The sequence below is a fragment of the Nomascus leucogenys genome, chromosome 4 (genome assembly GCF_006542625.1).
Source record: "Nomascus leucogenys isolate Asia chromosome 4, Asia_NLE_v1, whole genome shotgun sequence".
Classification (NCBI taxonomy): Eukaryota; Metazoa; Chordata; class Mammalia; order Primates; family Hylobatidae; genus Nomascus; species Nomascus leucogenys.
The window spans coordinates 30629387-30654330 of NC_044384.1; the positions used below are offsets into that span (position 1 = coordinate 30629387).

The 24944-nt window shown below is 46.2% G+C and overlaps 1 protein-coding gene across 4 annotated transcripts in view; it reads left to right on the top strand.

The window, feature by feature from the left end:
• Positions 1–24106, top strand: part of DYM (dymeclin) — a 401308-nt gene extending 377202 nt beyond the window's left edge. For 3 of the 4 annotated variants that reach the window (XM_030810466.1, XM_030810462.1, XM_030810463.1), the window contains one exon: positions 21396–21798. In XM_030810466.1, coding sequence (XP_030666326.1) covers positions 21396–21545 — 150 coding nt within the window. In that variant the 3' untranslated portion in view covers positions 21546–21798. Of the gene's footprint in view, positions 1–21395 lie in introns of all 4 variants that reach the window. The other variant, XM_030810464.1, reaches the window with a different exon arrangement.
• The last annotated feature ends 838 nt before the right edge of the window (positions 24107–24944 follow it).

Below are 24944 nucleotides of genomic sequence, written 5' to 3' on the forward strand. Positions count from 1 at the left end.
TGTTTCACTAGAAAAAGGAAAACATGGCCTAGGCAATATGAGTTAGAGGAAGTTGTTGTAATGAATGTATGGACTTGGAGTTAGCAGAGTTACTGGTTTTAAAGCAAATAGGAATGGGAAAATAGCTTATATCCCTGCTTTCTCTAAAATCAAGACCCAAGCCTTCTGTGGGTATTTTAGTGACGTGCAGTGCAAAGAAGCCCAGGCCAAGCTTGTGATTTGTCTGTGAGCACTTACAGCAAATTTGTATTTTTTAGTTATTCTCTCTGATCTACCAATGAAGTGGCTAAACAAGTAACATTTAAGTATACCTTAAACAGTTCAATACTTTCAGAAATCAGTGTAGCTAATTTAAATCATGTAAGTAAGTAAAAACTTTGAGAAAACAATTTGTTAATAGCTTAGCAACCCTTGCGGATAGAACATCTGTGTTTTTAAGAGGCAATGTTTAGTCATGAAGTGACTATAAATTCAGACTAGATACATTATGAACGACAAAGAGGTTGAATTCCAAAACAGTATTTGAAAGTAAAGGGAGAAACTACAATTTTGAACATGGTAAAAATTAAACCTACATTTATTTTAGTTGCAGATTTAGAAGTGTGAAAAGGAAAAATATATACGTATTTTGAACATGCTATCCCAGTGATTTATTAATAGAGCTTAATACACTCTTGCTGGAGATTTCAAATGCCTGCTAGCCTCTCCACATATAAGTGCAAAGGCTAAAACTTCCTTGCATCAGTCTAGCTAGTTTTGTGTTATTTTTAGTTTTCAAGTAGAATTTAATCAAATAGATCATAGAGCGGCCCTCAGAAAGTGAATGTGAAATTTCTTACTGTTAACAGTTTCTTTAGGGAGTATGAAGTCATAGACCTTGGTGTGGAGAGCTTCACAGAAGTGAATCTATTTTCAGAATTGTGTTTGATGTGAATTTTTGCATGTTTACTTCAAAGGCATTTTCATTATAAGTGACAAATGACTTTTGAGGAGGATAGAATAAAAAGGTTAGCTTAAAATAATTGAAATCTGAGAAGTTAATTTTATTGACCAATGAATAGGTTTATGAAGTATCCCATTTTGAAATCAGAAAATTTGTATTTCCAAACTCAAATCTGCCTAAAAATGCTACTTTTCTAGGCATGGCAGTTGTTCTGATTAGATTTTGTATAATGTACATGGTTAGACTATCATTTCATGTAGGATTCTATATAGGTTTATAAATTGTAAACTCTCAGTATATAATAAATTAAAAATAAGAAGCCTAGTCCTTTTGGGAGTGACTGTTCTACTGTCTCCCTTCTAAAGATAAAGTTATTTTCATTGTTTTTGCATACATGACTCTATTCAGATTTTTTCACAATGTCTAAAGTGCTTCTTCCCTACCCAAACTCACCCCTTTCTCTTAGGGTTTAGAAATTATTACCTTCAGCCAGGCATGGTGGCTCACACCTGTAATCCCAGCACTTTGGAAGGCCAAGGCAGGTGGATCACTTGAGGCCTGGCGTTCAAGACCAGCCTGGTCAACATGACAGAACTGTGTCTCTACAAAAAATACAATAAAGTTAACCAGGCGTGGTGGCAGGTGCCTGTAATCCCAGCTACTTGGGAGGCTGAGATGGGAGAATCGCTTCAACCCAGGAAGCGGAGGCTGCAGTGAGCCAAGATGGCACCACTGCACTCCATCCTGGGCGACAACAGCTAAACTCTGTCTCAAAAAAAAAAAAAAAAAAAAAAAAAGAGAAAGAAATTACTACCTTCTCAGCAAAGCCTTTCCAACCACTTAGCAGCCCAGCTATTAGAGCCCTTCATATTTTGAATTATCAGCTTGTTGTATGGTTGTGGCTGTCCCTTTAGAGAATGAGGTCACCCCAACAGTGACTGTCCGAAACCACATTTAGTTTCTTAGCCCTGTAACAGTGTTTTTCATTTATATCTTTCTTTAGTTTTGTTCATATATCTATTTACAAAATATAACTTATTTCCCAAGCTTTTTAGTAAGAGGGAAATTCTTTAGGCATGGATTTAAAAAAAAAAAAAAAAACCTGGCTTTTCTCTTTTGATTAATTCCTAATCTTGTAATTTCACTTATCCTTCTCATGTGGTTTCTCCCTGGACAGACCTGTGTCAGGTGTGGGAAACTGGGCAGAGAATGTAATAATCTCAGTGGAGGGTTCTGTAGCAGTTGTTTTTTAACTTGCTGAATATGTGCTTTTTCTCTTATTTGTTCCTTTGTCCTAAAAATAGGTGTGCTTTAATGAAAGTTCCAATTAGTAGGGTTCCATTTCCTATAGATTTTGCTACACTGGAAGTGAGAGGTGGCTAAAAACTGATCATGGCAAAATATTCCAGACACAGAAAGCTCCTGCGCGGGGAGTTGGTTGCCTTCTGCCCACAGATTAAGGCATATTGCCTCATTGGCTTTCCATATGGATTATAATCTCCTTCCCAACACGACATCCATTTCCACCCTCATTTTCAAAGGTGAAAAGGAAACAGGGTGGGGAAGAATCCCTGGGGTGAAATTTGGATGCACGCTTCTGAAGGGGAGCAACTTTTTCTAAACTTTGTAAAAAGGATGACCCCTCACTGAAGTCAGTTTTTCTAAGCTGGAACCGTTAGCCCTAGTGTGTTCCAAAGACTCCTATTTCCTTTCCAAATAATTCAGGAGTCAGGTGGAGGAGAACAAATGGCAAACAGCATGGCCACCCGTGTGTGTTCTGTGCATGGCAGTCAGGGCTGGGCACTGTGCCGTTGGTGCAAAGCACCTGGAGTCTAGTCCATTTTAACTCTTGTCTCGGGAATCTTAAGGGCTCGTGGTTTTCCCTGAAACCTGTGGGAGGAGGCTTGCTGGCTTTACATTTATGGCAGGAGGACCAGAAGAGTCCATCAGTGGTTGCATTTGCAGGCCTCAGGGATCCCACAGTCAAGGCCTGGGGACTGACTAGGTCATAGTCAGCAGGTCCTGAGCTGGGCTAGATAAGAGTGTGCTTCCTAGACTGTGATCAGAAAGTTAATCGTTGGTGACAGTGAGTCTGCCCTTGTTCCTAAGCCATTGTTTTAGTTTTGTAAGATTTACAGGGCTGACAATCAGATTAAAATGTACAGAATAAGTAAAACTTCCTTCCTTCAGAAATGTGTATTGGGACTTTCTCCCAGTCTCTCTCTCCCCGTTTTCTCACCTTTGAAGATAAAGGCAGGAGAATTATAATTCTGACAAGCCTTCCAGACAGCTTGCTTAATCTGGGCTATGAGGCTATCAGGCCCGGAGGCTTGTCTCCGAAGCTACTGCTAAACTGAACATCCAGGCACCATGAGGTCAGCTGCACAGAGACCCTTTCCCAGAGGCAAACTGGCTCAAAGAGACCGTATCAGAAAAATAAAGACTCATTAGGATGGAGCCAGATGGAGGATGGAAACAGAATTTTATTTGTCTGCTCTTTTGTTTCTCGGGAAAAACAAAAGCAACACAGGTCATTGGACTCTAAACATAAGAAGTTTGACTATTGACAGAGGAAGCTCTTGGATTCATTTCTAGATCTCTTCCTTCCCAGCCCTGATTTCCTTCCCTTTCTGGGGAGAGGCAGCTGTGAAGAGCTGCCAAGTCTCTCTGCCCACTCACCCTGGTGGCACTGCCAGCTCTCTTCTGTTCCCACTGTCATCTTTGGGTCCTGGCCCTCAGCCCCCATCGCCTAGACCCTGCACTAGTCCCCCAGCTGCTCCCCTCCAAGGGCTGCTTCCCTCCCATCCAGAGGGACCACATTGTTTCCCAAGTAGTCTCCCAAGAGCACGCTCAGGTCCTGGGCACAGTTCTGCTCAGGTGCATGGAGTGGCCCCACTTTGTATGCAGAAAAGTCTAGGCTCAGTCTCAGCAGATCTCCATAAACCTGCCTTCCAAGCTATTTTCACATTCCCCCTTATTCTCAAACACACCGGCTGGTCCGTGGGCACCCTTGTGCTTTTCTGTCTCCCTGTCTGTGCTTCTGTTATTCTTCTGTCTGGGATGCTCTTCCCCCAACCTCCACATGCCCAAATCCTACCCTTTGTTTACAGACCACCTAGGTGCCTTCTCCTCCTTGAAGCCTTTCTTGATGCTTCCAGTTTAATTTCTCCCGTCCCTGGATCCCCACAGATTACACTTATTTGCACACTTCAGATGATATTATCACCTCCTATCTTGTCTGATAGTTATTTTTGTACATGTTTTATCTCCATGTCTAGATTATGAACACCATGGTTCGGAGGCACTGCCTCTACTTTTTGGTATCTTCTATGGCACTGGTTTCCATTGAGAAGCCATTGAGATTTTTTTAAGCACAGAGTAACATGATCAGATTTTTATTATGGACTTTTTTGTTCATGCCCCCCTCACTATCCAGGAACTACTCAGAAAGGGATGGTTCAAACCTTTTTCTCAGCCAGGCTTCTGAACAATTTCCCCTGACTAGACAGTGCCTTCCACTTCTCTCCTCTCCATCAGGACCACCCTAGGTGAACTATCTTGCCAGCATCCCCTGACTGTACTTTTCACAAAGTCTCTCTCTCTCTCTCTCTCTCTCTCTCTCTCTCTCTCTCTCTCTCTCTCTCCCCTCCTCCATCTCCCTCTCCCTCCCTCTCTCTCCCTCTCTCCCCCTCTCCCCCTCCCTCCCCCCTCTCTGCCTCTCCCCCTCTCCCCCTCTCCCCTTCTCCCCCTCTCCCCCTCTCCCCCTCTCCCCCTCTCCCCCTCTCCCCCTCTCCCCCTCTCCCCTTCTCCCCTTCTCCCCCTCTCCCCCTCTCTCTCTCTCTCCCTCTCTCCCTTCTCTAAGCCACCCTGTGGCAGAGGGTACTGTTCCTCACTCAGCAATGCCTGACCTGGGGCTGCATGGCACACAGAGACCCTACCTTCAAATCACTTATGTCCAGTAGTGAATGGAAACTATCCAAACCCATGTCCAGCCCGGCACTTTGTAGGAAATATACAGGTAATGCTGTAAGCAGGCAGGTACTGGGCACTGGAGAGGACCACGCAAGACTCTGGAGGGAGGGAAGCATCTGCACCAGCACTGTAGGAAATGGAAGTGTGGTGGGAAGGACATCCTAGCTATAAAGAGACTTGTCAGAAAAGGCACGGAGGCGGGCATTTGCCTGAAGTGTGCAGGGGACCCCAGGGAGCTCACCTGGCAGAGGCTGATGGTTTGCTTAAAGGAGAGGAAGCAAATGAAGCTCAGAGGTCCTGGGCACCCAGTTTGTGGAGAGTCCAGAGTCCATACAAATCAGAACTGGCAATTATTACATTGTACTTTCTAACATTAGGTTATGTTAGAGGATTGCTTTTTAGTGATTTTTTTCATTTGCATTTATCTTAGCTTTCCAAGTAAATGTTAAGATCCTTAAGGGCAGGGACCATATTTCATATTTATATTAAATGCTTTTATGGTACAAAGGGTCACCCTATAATTTACTTTATTCTCATATTGGGTTTTCTTAAAGCAGAATAAAACGTTCTTACCTGTTTAATTAGGTTAATATTTAAGAGTGAAAATATATAATGTCCAGAATTAGCATCAAACTAATTCAGAGGAGGGAAGTTGGGGTAGCTTAAATGAGTGACCATGAGTTAATGGCTTGTAGCTGGTTGATGGGCACACAGTGTTCACTGTATTATTTTCCCCACTTTGGTGTGCATGGGTAATTTTCCGTAATAAGATGTTGGGTCTCCGGTGGTACTGAGTAAGCCTTCAGCTTGCAGGACTCCCAGCACAGCCCCCTCCCTCATACCACCACACTGTGTAGCAGCCACCTGGGCCTCTAACTGCCAGCTGAGCCCCTTGCTACAGGCCTGACCTCCGGAACAGCCAGGAAAACAGCTAAGGATCAACCATTGGGTTAGGGTCCTGGTACAGTCACAGCTCAGTGATGCAGACCCATCAACCAGGTGGCAAAGATGACCATTATTTTGTATCACCATTGTATTTGTTAAAGCACTAGTGATTATAGTTATAATGTAAATATTAATAAAAAGGAAGGAAGGATGCATGGGTGAGCAGGTCACCTTTTGTCTTAGTCCGCTGGGGCCGCTATAACCAAATACCTTGGAATGGGAGGCTTATAAACAACAGAAACTTATTTTTCACTGTCCTGGAGGCTGAGAAGTCTAAGATCAAAGCAACAGCAGATTTGGTGTCTGCTGAGGGCCCACTTTGTGGTTCATAGACAGCACCCTCTAGTTGTGTCCTTACATGGTGGACGGGACTAGCTGGCTGGCTGTGGTCTTTTCTATAAGGACACTAATCCTTGCAAGAGGGATTTAATCAGAAGTTTTATCTTGAAACATCTTTTCTTCATCAGAAAGTGTTTTGTATGCACTTAGAGGTAGAAACCATAGATGTATTTACAGTGTAAGTTTCTCTTTAAATACACACATCATTCCATCTTCCTTAAATCTGCTTTTTCATTGTACAAGTTCCAAAACTCAGATGTTGTCACCCCTTTCGTGCTGAGCATACATTAGTTCTCTCTAGGGGAAATTTAGAGTTTTTACTTTTTCTTATGTATGCCAAATTTTGATTAAAAAAAAAAAAGGTATGTTCTGCATCCTCTTGCTCCAAATAACCCCAAATATAAGTGTCTTATTATAGTATGTTGATTATTTACATTTGGAATTTCCTTTGGAAAGATCCTTTAAAATGTTTTATGGGTGTTTCCAAGGTAACTCTCAATGTTGTTTAATTTTCATGCTTACAGTATATAACAAATTGAATTATCTATCATTGGTCCCTTAAGAGATAAGAGATAAGCAGTGTGTCTTTCTTTATTGAAATATGTAAATTTGTGCCAGGCAGTGTGGCTCACACCTGTAACCCAAGCACTTTGTGAGGTCAAGGCAGGAGGATCACTTGACTACAAAACCAGCCTGGGCAACATAGTGAGACCCCATCTCTATAAAAAATTTAAAAATTTGCCAGGCATGGTGGTGCAGACCCGTGGTCCTAGCTACTCAGGAGGCTGAGGCGGGAGGATCACTTGAGCACAGAAGTTTGAGGCTGCAACGAACTATGATCACATCACTACACTCTAGCCTGAGCAACAGAGCAAGACCCTGCCTCTGAGGAAAAAAAAAAAGAAAAAGAAAAAGAAAAAAATGTAAATTTAGCATAATTGGAGCCTGTGTTATAAAATATGAGTGCTTGCTCTCAATTCCTTGTTTTGAAGATGACTAGAGATCTCCAAATGCTTCATCTACAGATGTTTTACTTGCCTTCTGGGGCACTGATTTGAAAAAAATCATGATAGAGAAGGGAAAGGTCTGTATTTTCTAGTTGTCCTTTGGCTGTAAACCTTGTTCCAAGGCAGAAGATGGACTCCTTGGAGGCCCTTCTCTGGGATTGCTTGGAGAAGTCAGAGCAAGGTGCTAACAGAGTCTAGCCAGCAGTTGTGCCTGGCCCTCACTGGGCCTCTCAGCCCTGCCCGCGCCACCTCAACATCACAGTCAGTCTTCAGCTCTAGTCTCCACCAGTCAGAGCAGACCTCGTCAGCCATAATGGTTTACAGATGAAGTAACTAAGTGTCAAAGAGGGACATGGTTTGTCCAAGTTTATTAGTGTCAGAGCCACCTCTAAAATCCAGACGTCTTGAATTTTCCCTCCATGATACCATTCATAGCCTAAATGGGAGAGGTACATGGTAGTGTTAAAAGTTTACACTTCTTTTTCATGGTATGTATTGAAATTTCAAGTAATTGATCAGTGCGACAGTTGCCATGGGGAGCATGAAATGCCAGCTGCCTGCTGCTCTTCTGCCTTCCAGCCTGTCTAGGCTGAGGAGAGGAAGACAGCAGATGTCATCGTGGTGTGCCTGGTGCAGCTTCAGATGTCAGACTAGGAACAATGGGGTAGGGCGACTCCTGGGCCACCACAAAACCCCCCACCCCAGTTAACATGTGGGGCAGGTGGGAATGAGCATGACTCCCAGCTCCCTTGCCTGGGCTCTTTCTGGCCCCATCGTGCCACAGGCCTGCCTGGGAAACACTGTGCGTGCTCGTCTGTGGCCCTGCCTGAGCCAGCCCCTGAGCAGTGTCCACGAGAGACCTGGGCTCAAGGAGCAGCAGTCTGCAGAGGTGTCAAGTCCTTCCTCTCCGCAGTCTCCTTGTCTGATCGGTCGGCATCACTGCTTTGCCACCTATGAATGTACTTTCCCTCTATCCTGCCCACAGTGTTATTGCTAGTTCATAAAGTTGTAAACTGTGAAACTATTCCCTTCATAAGAAAATTACAAAAAAAAAAAAAATTCAGATCACATGGATTTATACCAGTGCAGTTAAATTTCTAGCCTGCCCCAAGGCCAGATCAAGACCCTGTTTTGGATATGGTGAGCCAGGTTTTACACTGCTAACACACTGAGATATGAAGCTTACGACCTATGCCTTTTTGTACAGGAAAGGGTAAAAGTGGGAAGTGGGCCAGGCCATGGCTCACACCTGTAGTCCCAGGACTTTGGGAGGCTGAGATGGGCAACAGATCTCTTGAGCCCCAGAGTTCGAGACCAGCCTGGGCAATGTGGCAAAAACCTGTCTTTACAAAAAAATACAAAAATTACCCAGGTGTGGTGGCATGTGCCTGTAGTCCCTGCTACTAGGGAGTCTGAAGTGGGAGGATCGCTTGAGCCTGGGAGGTTAAGGCTACAGTGAGCCGAGATCGCACCAATGCACTCTAGCCTGGCCAACAGAGTGAGACTCTGTCTTTAAAAATAAAAATAAATAAAGCAGGAATCATGAATGAAAAAGAATAGGCTTTTATAAATGGAGATTCAATCTTCGTTTCAGCTTACAAATATGAATATTTTTACACTCATTAGCCCTCTGTGAAGATTCTCCTCTCCTCAGTGGCATGTAGTCTGAGAGCCAAATCCCGTTTGATTTCTGATCACATCACCTGTCCCTTGCTTATTAGCTTTCTCTACATTGGTTTTGGAAAACGGAGTTTCAAGTATTCTCTTTCTTTTCTACTCTAACAGTGACAATGAAAATGGCCTGTCTTCAGTGGCTTTAAGGGCTCTGTGGCAATGCTAGCAGAAAGCAGGGCCTGAGCCCATTTGGTGGCTCTTGAGCCTCTGAGTTGTCTGAAGAGTCCTGCCTCCATTTCAGGAAAGTGGGAGCAGAGGGTGACAGCTGAAGAGACAGGAACGACTTGAGAAACCCCAAAGTTTCCTTCAGCCTGCGCCTCCCCCTCCTCATTACTCACGTCCCCTAGCCAGGCTCACGTGGCTGCTGGGCTGAGTCGCCTCAGCTGCCGTGGCAGTGTCACCACCTCCATCCTCACTGGCCAGCAGTGGGGAGCCGTTGTTCCGTTAGAGTCAGCCCCTGGTTGCTTGTTCATCTTTTGGTGTGAGCCCTCCCAGGAAGTTTCCTGGAACACTGGAGGGAAACATTTCTTCACCCAGCCTTTCCAGGCTTCAGCTCATCATAGTCTTTGCCTTCCCATTCTTACAAAGGCAGGGAGACCTTTGTCCAAGAAAGGGAATTCAGGTTACTCACCCACAGCATGCTGCTGTGCTTTTGTTTAGCATTCTGCCCGTTTGGCCCTCGGCATTCTGGGAAGCTCTGCAGCTTGGCGTGGGGCTACTAATGGGCAGGATCCCACGCAGTCTGTTCAGAACCTCAAAGACAGCATCACTGCTGTGGGTTAGGAAAGACTCTTGGCACCGTGTATGCAGATTCTGTCTCTCATTAGCATCATCATCTTTGAAGACAGACAGCAGAATTCTCCACTTGTGCCCCCATCTCCTACCTTGGAATCAAAATATTCTCCTTCTCCCAGCCTCCTAAGTAGGAATTGATTTGCATCAGGCAGTTTGACTCAGTAATGCAGTCAGCCTTCCTGAGGAGTTGACGCGTAGGCAACTTCACCTGCCGCCCTGCAGCTGATGGCTTTTAGATCACGAGTCTCTGTCCTCCACCTGTCCCCTCGACTCTAGGCTTCCCAGGTGAACAGGCTTCCCTCAAGGCTGCCTCCGTGCCTCCACCCACCTTTCCAAACTTACCTCTAGCCACACCTCACTGCAGGTCGGCCCCAGAAGTGTGCTGTCAGTCTCTGTCTGCTCCAGAGGGTCCCTCCACATGCAGTTCCAGCACCCCCCACCCCAGCCCTGTCTCCACAAGTCAGAACCCTGCCCACACACCAAGGCAGCAGGGGAGTCTGTACCTTCCCACCAGCCCCCAGAAAAGAGAGAAATTGAAAACTGAAGATAGTCTCTCTCCTTTCTGTGAATCCCCTTACCCTGGGTCTGTGACAGAGGTCCTACCAGGGACATAGGCTCAAGATTCAGACTCAGGGGGGCTTCCAGTTCTAGCCAATGATACGATGGTTTGTGGAGAGTTTGTCCCAAGCATGGGGCTCCACTTTATATCCTCCATGTTTTCCCGAAGAGTCTTTTCGCCCTCGCTTAGAAAAACTGTTAGTGTCACTTGTGGACACTCCACAGTGGTGAAACCATTTCCTGAGCTCAAGATCCGTGTCTGCCAACCTTGTAAGTGCCCCTCTTGGGTGGTAACTTAGTGCCCAGAGACCCCCTGCCCAAGTCCCTCTGTGTCACCAGCCATGGTGTTCCTAGATATGCAATGTGTTGCAACTGTCTTTTGAGCCACTGTCATGATGGGCTTCTTAATTTTAACTTTGTATTTCTTAACTTGTAACTTCTAATAAGTGGTCCTTTATAATTTTCTATATTTTAAATTTAGTTCTGGCCCAGCATAGTGGCTCATGCCTGTAATTCCAGCACTTTGGGAGGCCAAGGCGGGCAGATCACCTGAGGTCAGGAGTTCAAGACCAGCCTGGCCAACATGGTGAAACCCCATCTCCACTAAAAATACAACAAATTAGCCAGGCGTAGTGGCGTACCCCTCTAATCCCAGCTACTTGGGAGGCTGAGGCAGGAGAATCCCTTAAACCCGGGAGGCGGAGGTTGCAGTGAGCCAAGATCGCACCATTGCACTCCAGCCTGGGTGACACAGCAAGACTCCGTCTCAATAAAGAAATAAAGTTCTTCATTAACAGTAAAATTAACATGAAATGAAACTTTTCCACATTCATTGCTGATGTTATTCATAGACCAGTGCTTATCTTCTTTTTGTTATAATATTTAATTGATTTGTCACTCCTTCCATTACACTTGGAAGAGCCTGCACTTCAGTCTTGATCAACAATTTAGCTGAATTGATGATTCATTATTTCTCCCAGAGTTTGCTGTCCAAGCCCACCTAAAACCTCCTAGCCCCAGTGTTCGCCAGAACTACCTGGGAGAGCATCCTCCGGGAGCACCAACCACCTCCCATCCTGGGTCATGCTCCCTGCTTGTTCTTGTTTCCTCCCGCTAACTGATGCACCCTGTTCAAGGAGCAGAAGTTATTCCTCTCTTTCCTCTACAGCCAAGCAAATGCCTCCTGTTTAGCTGAAGCCCACCAACATTTGGTTTAAGGACTCATCATTGACGAACTAAAGTTACACAGCAATGGGATATGGGGGAGGAATGATAGTGAGGCTACATAATTCCCCAAATTTATCCTTCACCCCCGGAATTAAGAAAAGAATGTAAATGCATCCTCTGCTATTTTATGACAGGATCTCGAAACCTGTGTAGTTTTCATCTGAGCAGGACTGCCCACCACAAGCCCTGCACGTACTGTCTGTAGTCACTAACCCGTCACTCCTGACCTGCGCCATCTGCCAACAGTTACTGGTCTGCCTTGCAACCAGCAATCTCCCATTTCCTTGTCTATTCAGAGGCTTAATATGGTCTTGAAATTTTTTTTTTCGATCTGCTATGTAGCTATTGGATTTTAAATTGTATTAGACTCTCTGGACCTGTGCCAGGTGCTTGCTAGAGTTTCTGATGCTATCTTATATCATCTTTAGGTGGAAGGGGGAAAACTCTATTGAACTTTCGTGGTAATAAAATGATTGCAGTTGTGCCCTCCATCTGTTCACTGAACTTCCCGTGGGTTTTCACCAGATCACATGACTGACAGCAGAGACGGCTTTCAGGCTTTTGGTCTGCTTGTTGTACCCAAGTCTCAACCACCAAACCAGACCCTTGCTTTGTCTCTGAGCTGGGCGTCCGGATGTCCCACTGTGGTAGGTTGATTCACTGGAGCTGATAAAAACATTCCAGCCAAACTTGAGAGTCTAGCATTACCTCTGGCTCCAAAAATCAAAACAACAGGATTGCTGTAAGTAGCTTTGGATTGAGACCAAGCTACAAGCTTGAGGGATGAGTTTTCTCTCCTTGTTGAGCTGTGTCATAGAACAAGTATCTCGGAAAGAGAAGCACGAAAGCCAGGGGCTCCTCACCACAGTAGCCTGAGCTTGAGATAACCAGTGCCCTGCCCTGTGCCAGCCAGTTCTAGCTGAATTCCTGCCATAACTATGAGATCCAAGCCCCCTGATGCTTCCCAAGCACCTCCTCTGCCTTCCCAGAGCTTTAGTCTAAGTCCTCAAAGCACGTTGACCTGAGAGTCACTAGCTAGAGCCCAAAGGGGTTCTGAGAAGCCCAGGGGAGGGGAGATGTGGGTAGAGAAGAGCCAGATGGATGTCGGAGCTAGGAGAGCCTGGGGATACCTGGGCAGCCGGGGCCCTGGGCCACCAAGAGGGTTTGCTGGCCATGTCAGAGATGAAGACACTCTCAAGTGAAGAAGTTGGATTTCCCTTAGCCTCACAGGATGGCATCATTGTTCTCTACAAAGGAATATAAAGGAAAGAGTGACCTTTTCTAGGTTGTTGATTTGACATTCAGACTGACATTTCTTGGACTGAGTCCTGACAAAATGTGTCCCCAGTGTCCTTAGTGCTAAATTAAACCTTTTGTCTTTCTTTTCCTTAGTACTTCAGACTTCTAAGACCTCTTAGAGGGAGGAGCACATATTTTTAAGAATTGCTATTTAAGTCTCAAACCATGCTGGCTCTCTCTATAGGGAGGTAGATGGACAGGTAGATTCGGAGAGGGGTCAAATTAAATTCAGCTCGGGCCTACCCAGGTTGACTGATAACATTCTCAAAATTCTTTTATGATTTATGCCTAGTGTTCACCCTTTTAAAGTGTTCCCAGGCACTGCCCTTAGAAACAACTCCCTTCAGGAAAAAGGAAGCTCCTTACCGTGTGCTTCTAGGTGTTTACTCTGTGTAGCCAGTCCTGGAGAACATGCATAAATAACAAACAGAGTGCGATTCCCCTTTCTGAACCTTTTAGGTGCTGGTGAAAAGTTCCAAGCAAACAACCCTGAGGAACAATCTCTCTGCTCCCTTGCTCACTGTGGGAGAGGAGCTGGTGCTATGGTTCGGGGAATGTGCAGTGCTGTCTGCATGTTCAGGTTTTCCAGTAATGGCCGTGTGTTCACGCTGCTCTCTCTACCCGCTCTTTCAGTCCCCCCATGACCAGTAGTGCACACTTGGGAGACAGCAGTTTGGGAACCCAGTCTGTGGAGGGGACCAGGCCTTCACTAGCCAGCACAGACGGGGGCAGCACCTGGAACCTCAGCCCACTTAGCTGGGAGCTCCCAGGCCACAGAGCAGCTCAACAGCAGCTTCAAGCTTGTCTTTGTTTTCAGCAGTTGGTAGCCTTAGCCTTTAAAAATGTCTGTTGTCAACCTCCAGGACATTCAGATACCATCTCCAATGCAAAATCTGTCTAAGTAGAAATCAACAAATGCTTGACTTCAGGGTTGCAGCTGAACCCAGGCCCAACCCGTTCAACCCTTTCTCCAAGTGAACCCTGCAGAGCCTAGAGACATGGCAGGGAATACACCTTTAGACCTTATTGGTCTAAACATAAAACCACATCTCATAAAACCACACCTAGTCAGAATTGGAAGGAGCTCAAAGGTCCTTCATTTTTCACAAGGCTAGAAAACTGAGTCCTGAGAAATGCTATGACTTGCCCCAAACTGCCCAGCTTGCCAGCTGCTGAGCCAAGACAGAGCCAAGGCCTCCTGTCCCCAGCCTGGGCTCACCTAGTGACCAACCCCATCACTCACAGTGAGGAAACACGGCCACAAAAGGTTAAGTGAGTTGTTGGTTAGGAGGATTTTGAAGAAACATCTGAAGCTCATTATTATTACTTGAAAGACATGAAAACCTAGTGTCCACATTGGCCACAGACATTTTAAGGGCACACTTAGGTCTCTTTTGACCCTGGGGAGGCTCCAGAGGAAAGGCCTGAGCTTCGTTCAGCTTCTGGCTCTACCTCTCACTGCTGTGGCCTCTTTTTCGTGTGACTTATCCTTTTGGGGCCTTGGTTTTTTAAATCTCTATAATAGAGTTAATAATACCTGTGTCACAGGATTTTTGTGCAGATTTTACGTCATTCGTTCATTCATTTAATTCCTCATTCAGCAAACGTGTCTTAAGATTAAGTCAGTGACATGCCAGATGCTCATAAGGTCCCTGCCTTCTTAGAGCCGGTATTTGTTCTAGTTGGGGAAACAAATGGTGCACAAGTCAACAAATAAATAAGAGAAGCACCAGTTGCATTGAGTGTTGTGAAGGCAATAAGCCAGTGAGCCGAGAGAGGCCACTTTTGTTTTTTATAGGGTGGTCATTAGTGAAGCAGGAAGTGCCTGGTACATGGCAGCTCTAGTCAAAGTCATTTCCACTGAGCTTCCTACTGGGCTGTCTCTGTGAACTTCAAGCAGAAGGCTTCATTCCTGGTCAACCACATCCCCCGCAGCCCCGTGTGGCTCAGGGAGTGAGCTGCCATGCTGGATGTTGTTGAACGTGCTGCACGATCTTACAGGAAGATGGTAAACACCTAGGTCACATACATTGCAGAAGTTACCCCTTCTTAGATGGTAAACCCTTCTTAGTTACCCCATTAGATGGCAAAAGCCTAATGTCACATACATTGTAAAAGTTACCCCTCTGGACCGGGCGCAGTGGCTCATGCCTGTAATCCCAGCACTTTGGGAGGCCAAGGCGGGCAGATCACCTGAGGTCGGGAGTTCAAGACCAGCCTGACCGACATGGAGAAACCCCGTCTCTACTAAAAATACAAAAAAAACTAGCCGGGCGTGGTGGCACATGCCTGTAATCCCAGCTACTAGGGAGGCCAAGGCAGGAGAATCGCTTGAACACAGGAGGTGGAGGTTGCAGTGAGCCGAGATCACGCCATTGCACTCCAGCCTGGGCAACAAGAGTGAAACTCCGTCTCAAACCAAAAAAAAAAAAAAAGAAGTTACCCCTCTGTCCACCTTATCATAGCCATAAACCCACTCTGGGGCCAATCTTCTCCCCTCCAGTTGAGCCTGACTCTGAGACAGAGAAAGAAGGCAGTTCTTCAGCACCTGCCTTCTCTTTACTGAAACAGCTTTGTTCTTTAAAAATGTTGATGAAGATGAGTTCAGTGCCTTTAAGCCATTTGTCAGCACTTGTGTCTGGTTTTCATGCAGGGAGGCTTATTTCTATTATTAAGAGTCAGTTGCCAAGTGAGAAGTATCCATTTGGGTGCATAAGAGAAATGGGCTTGTAAGAGAAATGGGCTCTGTAATCACATCTAAAGACTAGACTTCGCTATGACCAGGCCATAGTAAACATCATAGTATGTCGAGTCTTTAGGTTTGATTACAGAACATTATAAGAGCATCCCTTATACTTGTATGTCATTTTAATGTCAGTAGTAATAGCCAACATTCGTTGAGTACTTACTCTGTGGTGGGTACTATACCAAGCCCTTCACGTGGCTTATCTCATCTGATTGTCAGTACAACTCTGTGAAGTAGGAAGGATGGTTACATTCCAAGCCTCAGAGTATAGTAAACCTTAAGAGCCTGATCTGAGCAAGGATGTCAGTCTAGTCCAAGGTCACTCAGCTAATAAGGACTGGCCTTTTAGCTCTTGAAGGCTGGGACCCCATGTGTCCTAGTGGCTGTATTTTTAGTCCTGTGCTTACTATACACTAGGCCCTCAGTAAGTATTTACTGAGTGGATGAATGGGAGAAGATGGGGCTGAAACTCAAATTATCTGCCTGCCTTTGGAGTTGCTTTTTCTAGTTGTTTCAAAGATGAAATAAGTAACTATATGTAAATTCTTTGAATATGCCTGCTGTATAATAGATAATCAATTGTATTAGCTATAAATGCCAGGTATAATCTCAGAATTTATTATTTTTATGGAGAATTTCTATTTAAATAATGATTGATCAGCTTGAAGAACAACTTCATAATAAAATCTACAAGTCTTCTCTTGACAGATAAAGTTTATAATATTTTATACTATTTTTGTGTACTATCATATGCTATATACTGGATGTTCCTGAGATTTTGTTTGCAACATTTGAAAGCCATAGTTACTACCAGCCAAAGAGTGTACTTTCTGATTAGAGGAAAGATCTCTGTTGCTGAGAGATGTCCTGCACCTTTGTGGAGGGTGAGATGAGTTATTGTTTCAACATCAACTTGAGGCATTTTCACCTCTGGTTGTACCAGGTGATGGGAAGGATAGTCATGGGGGTGCCAGGTATTTTTCCCAGATCCTCTTTTGCAGGATTTAAGGGCAGTCTTTGACTCATTACTCCTTCTAGTGGAATAGTCATCAGAGTTTCCCCAAAGCCATGAGGGTAGGAAAACTTATTGCCAGCCCATAAACTTAGTAGCAGCTCTTGCCTAAGTTTCTGTAATTCAGCTGGAAGGAATTCTTCTGAGAGCAGTTTACAGTTTATTGGTTTTATTTCCCATTCCACCCTCCTTAGAGATGCGGAAAGCAGCCTTGCATAAGCTGCCTCACAGCCTCTCCTAAGGCCTTCATGGGGAAAACCCCCACATAAGTCACTGAATGGAGAAAAGCTTTCACATCTTTGAGTCACTTTTATTTCTAACAATGAGAAGTGCGCTTTAACAGCAACATTACCACATAGAAATGTAAGATGTTATTATTCCAACGAAAACAAGCCATGGGGGGACTCTGCACCCCCACCCAGCCCGTCTCTTCTCTCTGAGTCCATGTGGGGTTTTCTAAAGTTTGAGGCTGTCCTTAAAACTGGGATTTTCGGCTGGGCGCGGTGGCTCACGCTTGTAATCCCAGCACTTTAGGAGGCCAAGGCGGGCGGATCACGAGGTCAGGAGATCGAGACCACGGTGAAACCCCGTCTCTACTAAAAATACAAAAAATTAGCCGGGCGTGGTGGCGGGCGCCTGTAGTCCCAGCTACTGGGAGAGGCTGAGGCAGGAGAATGGCGTGAACCCGGGAGGCGGAGCTTGCAGTGAGCCGAGATCGCACCACTGCACTCCAGCCTGGGTGACAGAGTGAGACTCCGTCTTAAAAAAAAAAAAAAAAAAAAAAAAAAAAAAAAAAAAAAACTAGGATTTTCGTCTCCATTATCATGGGTGAGTTTCATTTCTTCTTCACATAGCACCACAGTCCTCTCGTGATTATTGCCCTCATGTGGTTCTTTTTTTAATGACGAGCAGCGTGCTGAGCTCTGCACCTCACACCCAGAAGGGTTTCATGGAGCCTAAGAGAATCATATTTAAGGATGAAGCATTAGGGTGGCCAGAACTCTGATGTCACTTTTCAAACTAACTTTGCACACAGTCAGACCCAGGCTTTAAACCTGACTCCACTCCAGCAGGCTGCACGACCTTGTACCAGCCACTTAGCCTCTCTGAGCTCCGATTTACCTTCTCTTCATGGGGTTGGCACTGGCCTCAGCGGGACATTTGGTGACTGACCAGGATGCCATGGGAGCTTCAGACGGCATGATGTGTGGGGAGTCCGGGTTGGTGGGAGCTACTTGTTTGCCCCCCTCTTGCTACAAATGCAGATTTTTCACAGAAAAGAACATCATCGTGTTGGTACCTCTAAGACACCTGATTCCATGACAAAGACTTCCCTCTAAGCACCCACATACCTGAGAACCCCATGTCAGGCTGGAATCAACACAGTGTGTGAGGAGGCTCCCAAACTCTCCAGGCCCTAGGAGACCCCCCAACCAGCAGTTAGGGAACACCCAGAGAGCACTGTGCAGGGCAGGTGGGGCGCAAGGGGACTTCAGGAGTGGACGAGGAGGGAGTAGAAAGCTGGGGGACTTAGGTGTCAGCTGAGAGGAGGGAAAGAATAAACAAAGAAAAATAAAGCTGGGGCCTCATTGAACTCTGGCTCATGTCAGCAAGTGCTGGAAGTGGTGCCACGTCCTGAGCTGATCAAACTTTGTCAGCCAGAGTGACCCAAAGAGCCCAGCTAAAGAAGTTGTCCCCTCCGTTGCAGTCATGAACAACATCATCAGCAGACACTGAGACTTCTAGCCTGCGCTGATGATGGCAAAGAGCTGGAAGGAAACACTGATGGTCTGAAAAGGCACAGGTTTCATTGAACTAGAGTAGTTTTGGAAAGGGGACTGCAGTGTGGGGGTGCAGGGTGTGGGGAGATCTAGGCCTAGGTAGTGCTAGAGCTTGGCGTCTATTTATATAACAGTCTGGTAGCCACAAAGTGGGGAGCTGCTGATCACTGAAGCCATAGCAGATGGGGGCTGTGTGTTGAAGTTACATCAATGGCCAGAACACCCTCCGTTTTAGGAATTCTTGCACACTTTTTCAAGATGTAACTCTTGCCACAAAGTCTTTGCTGCTTCACTGTGCTCCTCTCTGATCATTCTGGAACTCTGAAGATCCAGCACTTAGATGTTTTTAGTTGGTTTTCTTAAATTTATTTTTCAAATTTAATTTTTTGGTTTAATTATTTTTAGAGACAGGATATCACTCTTTGGCCCAGGCTAGAGTGGACTGGCATGATTCTAGCTCACTGAAGCCTCGAACTCCTGGGCTCAAGCAATCCTCCCATCTCAGCCTCTCGAGTAGCTACAGACATGCACCATCACATCTGGCTAATTTTTAAATTTTTTGTAAAGATAGGGTCTTGCTAGATTGCTGAGGCTGGTCTTTAACTCCTGGGTTCAAGTGATCCTCCTGCCTTGGCCTCTCAAAGTGCTGGGATTACAGGCATGAGCTACTATACCTGGTCCAGATGCTTTTAGTCTTAATCACTGTAAATGTTATTTTAAAATTCTTGTTACTGTGTGTGTGTCTATGTGTGTTGTGTCTGTGTGTGGGTGTGTCTGTGGGTGTGTCTGTGTGTATTGTGTCTGTGTGTCTGTGTGTGCGTGTCTGGGTGTGTCTGCAGGTGAGTGTGTGGGTATCTGTTTTGTGTGTTGTGTGTGTACGTGTCTGTTTGTTGTGTCTGTGGTGTGTGTGTGTGTATGTCTGTGTGTTGTCTGTATGTGCGTGTCTGGGTGTGTTTGTGTGGTGTGTGTGTGTCTGGTGTGTGTGTATGTGTGTATGCATGTCTGGGTATGTTGTCTATGTCTGTGTGTTTGTGTTGTGGGTATGGATGTGTGTGTTGTGTTTGTGTTATGTGTGTGAGTCTGGTGTGTGTGTCTGTGTGCATGTCTGTTTTATCTGTGTGTGCGTGCCTGGGTGTGTCTGTGTGTGTGTCTATGTGAGTGGTGTGTATGTGGGGATGTGGGTGTGGGTGTGTGTGCGCACATGCAGCTCCTCTACCTGCTCCTCCCCTTTGCTGAATATCTTTTAAATCCGCCCAGCTAGCATCATCCTAGTTCAGGCCTGTTTCCCCCTTCCCTGGACTAGGCTCCTGCCCCTGCCTGCTGCACCGTGCCCTCCAGTTCTGCCCGCTGTGATGGGAGCAGCCACTGCACAGTGCCATTCTCATGCCGTAGCCTTCAGGCCCTTCAGAGGCTTCCGGGATCTTATGTGCGGCTCCCAAGTATGGCCTCTGCTACCCGGTGTGTGCTCTTCCCCCACCCACTCCTTAGCCTCCAGCATGCTGTGCCTCCTGCCTCATACCCAGGCCTTCCCCATGCGGGGCCCTCCGGGGAGCTCACCTCCCCTTCGTCTGGCTGCCACCTTCTCCCTTCTGGCTCCTTGTCCTTCCCTGCCTTGCTGCCCTGTTGTTGGTTTTTTGTTGCTGCTGCTACTGTTTCTGTCACTTTCCTCCATGAAAATTTACCTTCCATGAGAACAGGAGCTAGGTTTGGCTGCCGCACCCCCGTATCTCTAGGCCCTGGCTCACACAGTGCCTGCCTGGCACCTGCCAGCAAATAGTCAGTAGAATGAAGAATGAGTGAATGAACAAATGAATGGACTCCCTTAAGAAGGACTAAATTAGATAATACATACAAAGCATCTACAGTGTGTCTGGGACATAGTTAGCCCTCAATACATGGTTGATTGCTTCATTGATTCATTCACTCATCAGTTTATTAAGTGACTGGCTAATATCCTTGGGGATGCAGCAGCTGACAAAACAGATAAAAACCTCTCTGCCCTATGGGCTATGCCTTCCAGTATAATATAATAAGTGCGGCTATGGATGCATGTGGGGAAGTGTGTGGTTTCCTCTCTTTCTCTCTTTCAGCCCCCTCTTTCTCAGCCTTCCACCATACTCCTCCTCCCAGGACCCTGTCCCCTCTCTCCCCACCCAACCTGGGACAAGGGTCACCAAGCTGCGGCCACTCCTGCCAGCAATGCCTTGGCAAAGGAGAGGCCCAGGGGCCTTGGGTAGACTCTAGCCACTACTCAAGCTGCTGAAAGTGGAATCACTTCCTCTGCCCTGGCTGGAATAAATAGGCCAGGAATAAAAGTAGAAAATCAAAAGCCCAAATCCCAGTGATGTGCTAAAACTCAAGTGCCGCCTTAGGCCGCTGAGCTGCACGACTCCTTACATAACAGAGGACTGGAGTTCGCAGACCAGGGCACCTGCGAGGTGTTTGTAGAGCCAGGCCTAGGCCTCTTCCCAGACTCCATGAGGAGCAGCCTCGGGTTCCCTCTCCGCAAAGTCAAAGCCATTGCTCCTGCCTCCAGGGAGGAAGAGACTGAGGCCAAGCTATGGCCAAGCGAGCTGGCCCCCCCAGACCCCCGCTCCTCCAGAGTAGCCCCCCTCCACTGGTGGCACACGCCTACCCCTTCAGGTCAGGGCTCAGGATTGTGAGGGGAAGGTCCTCACCTCCAGAATGACAGACCCCTGAGGACATTGCCCCTCAAAAGCCAGTCCCTAGCATTGTACTCGGGAATATCAGCCTGAGTGAGCCCTGTCTGCCTCCCAGGCAGGGTCCATGTCTCAGCTGGGATATTTCTCATCATACCTTAACCACTGTTGGGGTCCCTAGCAGGGAACTATCAGCCAAACTGACATTAGCCAACCAGGACCCATTGTGTTACTTGCTCTCTCCATCGGTAATTCACATTTTCTCAGGAGCCATTTGATAGCTGAAATATTTTAAAGCCCCAGAGCTCTCAGGCCCTGTGACCAGTTGGCACGGGTGGGTGGGCTCCCCGCACACCACAGCACCACCTGCAAACTCCCACCACTTTTGCTTGTGCATGGAACTGTGGGATTATAAAATCATCTTATTTTCATTGCAGAAATTTCCAGAATTGAAATTCAAATATGTGGAAGAGGAGCAGCCTGAGGAGTTTTTTATCCCCTATGTCTGGTCTCTTGTCTACAACTCAGCAGTCGGCCTGTACTGGAACCCACAGGACATCCAGCTGTTCACCATGGATTCCGACTGAGGGCAGGGTGTTCTCCTGCCCAGACCCCTCCAGCCAAGCAGCCCTTCAAGTTCTTTTATTTCTGGGTAACAGAAGTAGACAGACAGATTACTTGGTGTATCTTCTGTTAACGAGGATTGCACAAGTGTATTTTCCTCACACACTTTGATTTGGAGAATTGGTGCCAGTTGGCAATAGATCACTCAGCGTAGATAGTAGTGCAAAAAGGGGAGGAAATACACAACAATAATAAATGTAAAAACCTGCTATTCAACATGCAGTTTTATTTCGAAGCCAAAAATCTAGAGCTTTCCCAAGATCCTGTTGCCTTAGGCACATCACACTTCAACAGTGCACACTATTCAACAGTGCACACTATTCAAAAGTGTAGACTATTTTTTTGCATGTTCAAGATATTTGTTTTGGTCTTATGTGTGTGTGTGAGAGAGAGATTCCTTTGACATTAAGGAGCATCAGTGAGAAAAGATGATGAGGCAGGAACTAATAAAGAAATGAAGTCGTGTGTGTGTTTGGTTGCCTGTCAGAGGGCCTGTAATTTCATAAACACCATGCCTGGACAATTTGATATTAATCTTTAACATCTCTGCATCTTTCCTTAAAAAAGAATATGGGCCAGATACAGTGGCTCACATTTGTAACCCTAGCACTTTGGAGAGCCAAGTAGCAGAATCGCTTGAGCACAGGAATCTGAGACCAGCCTGGGCAACATAGTGAGATCCCATCTCTACAAAAAACTTAAAAATTAGCCAGGCATGATGGCACATTCCTGTAGTCCTAGCTACTCAGGAGGCTAAGGTGGGAGGATAGCCTGAGCCCAGGAGTTCAAGGCTGCAGTGAGCTAAGAACGTGCCACTACACTCCAGCCTGAGCCACAAAGTGAGACCCTGTCTAGAAAAAAAAAAAAAAAAGGAAAAAGAAAATGGCTACTTCTCATGAAGCCCAGATTAACTTTTCTGTGAATATCGCCTGTGAACTATTGCTGGAATTAAATTGGAGTCTAGCACAAATCAAGTTAATCTACTCTGTATTAATCATTGGCAAAAAGAAAAGCTTCATTTGAAAACAGTCTTTTTCCTTCACCCACACTAATAGGAAAAGGAGAGTAATTTGTTCATACTGTATTCCACGTGGGATGAAAAGCATGTTTTGCTCTTTGTTTCTGGGCCTGTGTGATCCGCGTGTTGGTGCCTGAGCTGGAGGAAGGAGCTTCTCGCAGGGAAACAGCCACTGGGGCCACACTGAGGGCCAGTTGGGACCTTCCTTTCCAGTCACACTCTGTGTCCTCACGGGCCCCTTCACAGTCTAGATAAGGAGCCTAGTTTCATTCTCAAAAAAAAAAGTATTTGCTCTTCAACACAGAAAGCACAAAAGCCCAGACGAGACTGAGCACACTGTTCAAATCCACTGCCAGCTCATGTGTGTCAGGGCTGGCTTCTCCTGTCCCATGTCCCAGGGCTGCAGGCCCGTGTCATTCGAGTCCATCAAATCTTCCGAGGGCCTCGGAGGAGCCATTCTCAGTCACCCCCAGCTCTGTAAAAGGTCAAAACACTGCCAGCCTCTCAGTGCACCACTGTGTGGGCTCCACACGGGAAGGCTTGGCCAAGCTGTGCTCCTAGAGGCTGTCGAGGTAGGGCAGGCAGCTTCCCTATCCTCGTGTGGATGGAATGAAACAGAGGCTCCCTAAGGCCAAGGGACTTGTGGAGGGCCTATCCCTGGTGGGGTCCCAGAGGCGAGTGCAGCTTGCCTCCTGTCCCCGAGGGGCTTGTTCTGTCAGGCCTCCTCCAGTCACTGCTGGAGTGGGGACTGTGACTCCTGTGTTCACTTCAGAGCCCATGTACAGGCTAGAGGTGAGGCTTAGCAACAGCTTCTACTAATACTTGGTCAGCTTTGCGGGAGAGCCAGTCTGAAGGAGGAGAAGCAGCGCTCTCAGCCAGCAGAGGGAGTGATGATTATCATTTCAGGTAGCAAGGATATGTATTTCCTATGTGGGGAAATAATTTGCAACTTTAATTTGTTTCCAAAGCATTTTGATTGGCTTCCTTTTCCTTTAAACCAAAAAATTGTTTAAATGTTTAAGGGTCATGTGGAACAGCTGAGCTTCTGGCAGGACCACAGAACTGTCCTCTGAGTCTGAGGGCTGGGCAGTGCCACAGGACAGTCCCTGGGCTGCAGGACTGTCAGTGCTTGTCGTGTGAGGAAATGAGGCCCCTCAAAAACCCAGTCATCTTGACAGAGGGCACACTCCCAAGGAAGGCCTGACTGGGGAATCATACAGCCTCTCCTCCAGGCCTCCAGGCTCACTGAGGTGCCCCCAGAACCCTGATTGCCCTCCCCTCTTTCCCTTTTCTCATTCATCACACAGTAGAAGCACTCACTGGCTAAAAGCTCAGCTGGGGCAGCAGCCTCCAAGGAGGCCTGCAAGGGATGCTCCCGGTCCTGGCTCCCGCTCAGGAGGGAGGCCCCACCACAAGCATCACTGCCTCAGCTCTGCAAAGTCACCAGAGGCTTCTGTGTGATTTTTGTGAAAGATTTATTATATGGCAATAAATCTGAATGATAAACTTGCATTAATTTTGAGTATTAGTTTGCTTAGAAATTTTTACACGAAGTAAAAATGTGTAATGATGCAACACAGGATCATCGTGTGTTCAGATGGAAATTAATATCTGATTTTACCCCAGATCTGAAGCTGTTACTGCATTGTGTCATTTTATCAACAAAGACTTCTGCCACAACATTTACTTTTAAAAGAATTTGTCCCTTTCAGTAGCATCTTCCCTATCAAGAGTTCAAGGCACTTTGCAGAAAAGCTTCAGATTTCTAGTTCCCACAGTCACCCGTTGAGGCTGGTGTCATACAATCTATGAACAACAACCTTGCAGCAGGACTGCCACCATTCAGCAGTGCAGACAACACAGCTCAAGGACAAAGACAGAGAAAGGAAAGAAGAGAAGGTCCCTGAAGGTGAAGCATAGAAAGTACACAGCACACACAGTTCTCTCTGGAAGGAAAGCACAGGAGCTGGGAAGTAGACGATGGAAAGTGGAAACGACATAGGACCAGCATCAGAACACTCAGCAACTTCCTAAGAGCTTGCTAAGGTACATCCAAGAGAAATATTTAGTGGGGGAAACTTTTGAGCACTGGACTTGTTAATATACTTTAAGCAACATTTCATCCTTTAGATTCCAGGGAGCCAGGGTTTTGCATTGGGTGGTAGAGCTCTCTGCATAACTGAGTCACCCTGTGCTTTTTTGCAGAGCCACAAATTAGTTTTGGCACTTGCTGATACTTCATAGGCTGGAGTCTGCAAGGTCAACCCTTTGGGTCTCTTAATTCTCTCCTAGGCACTATCCCTGCAATATCAGTAGTTGCCACTTAATTTTACGGACTGATCCT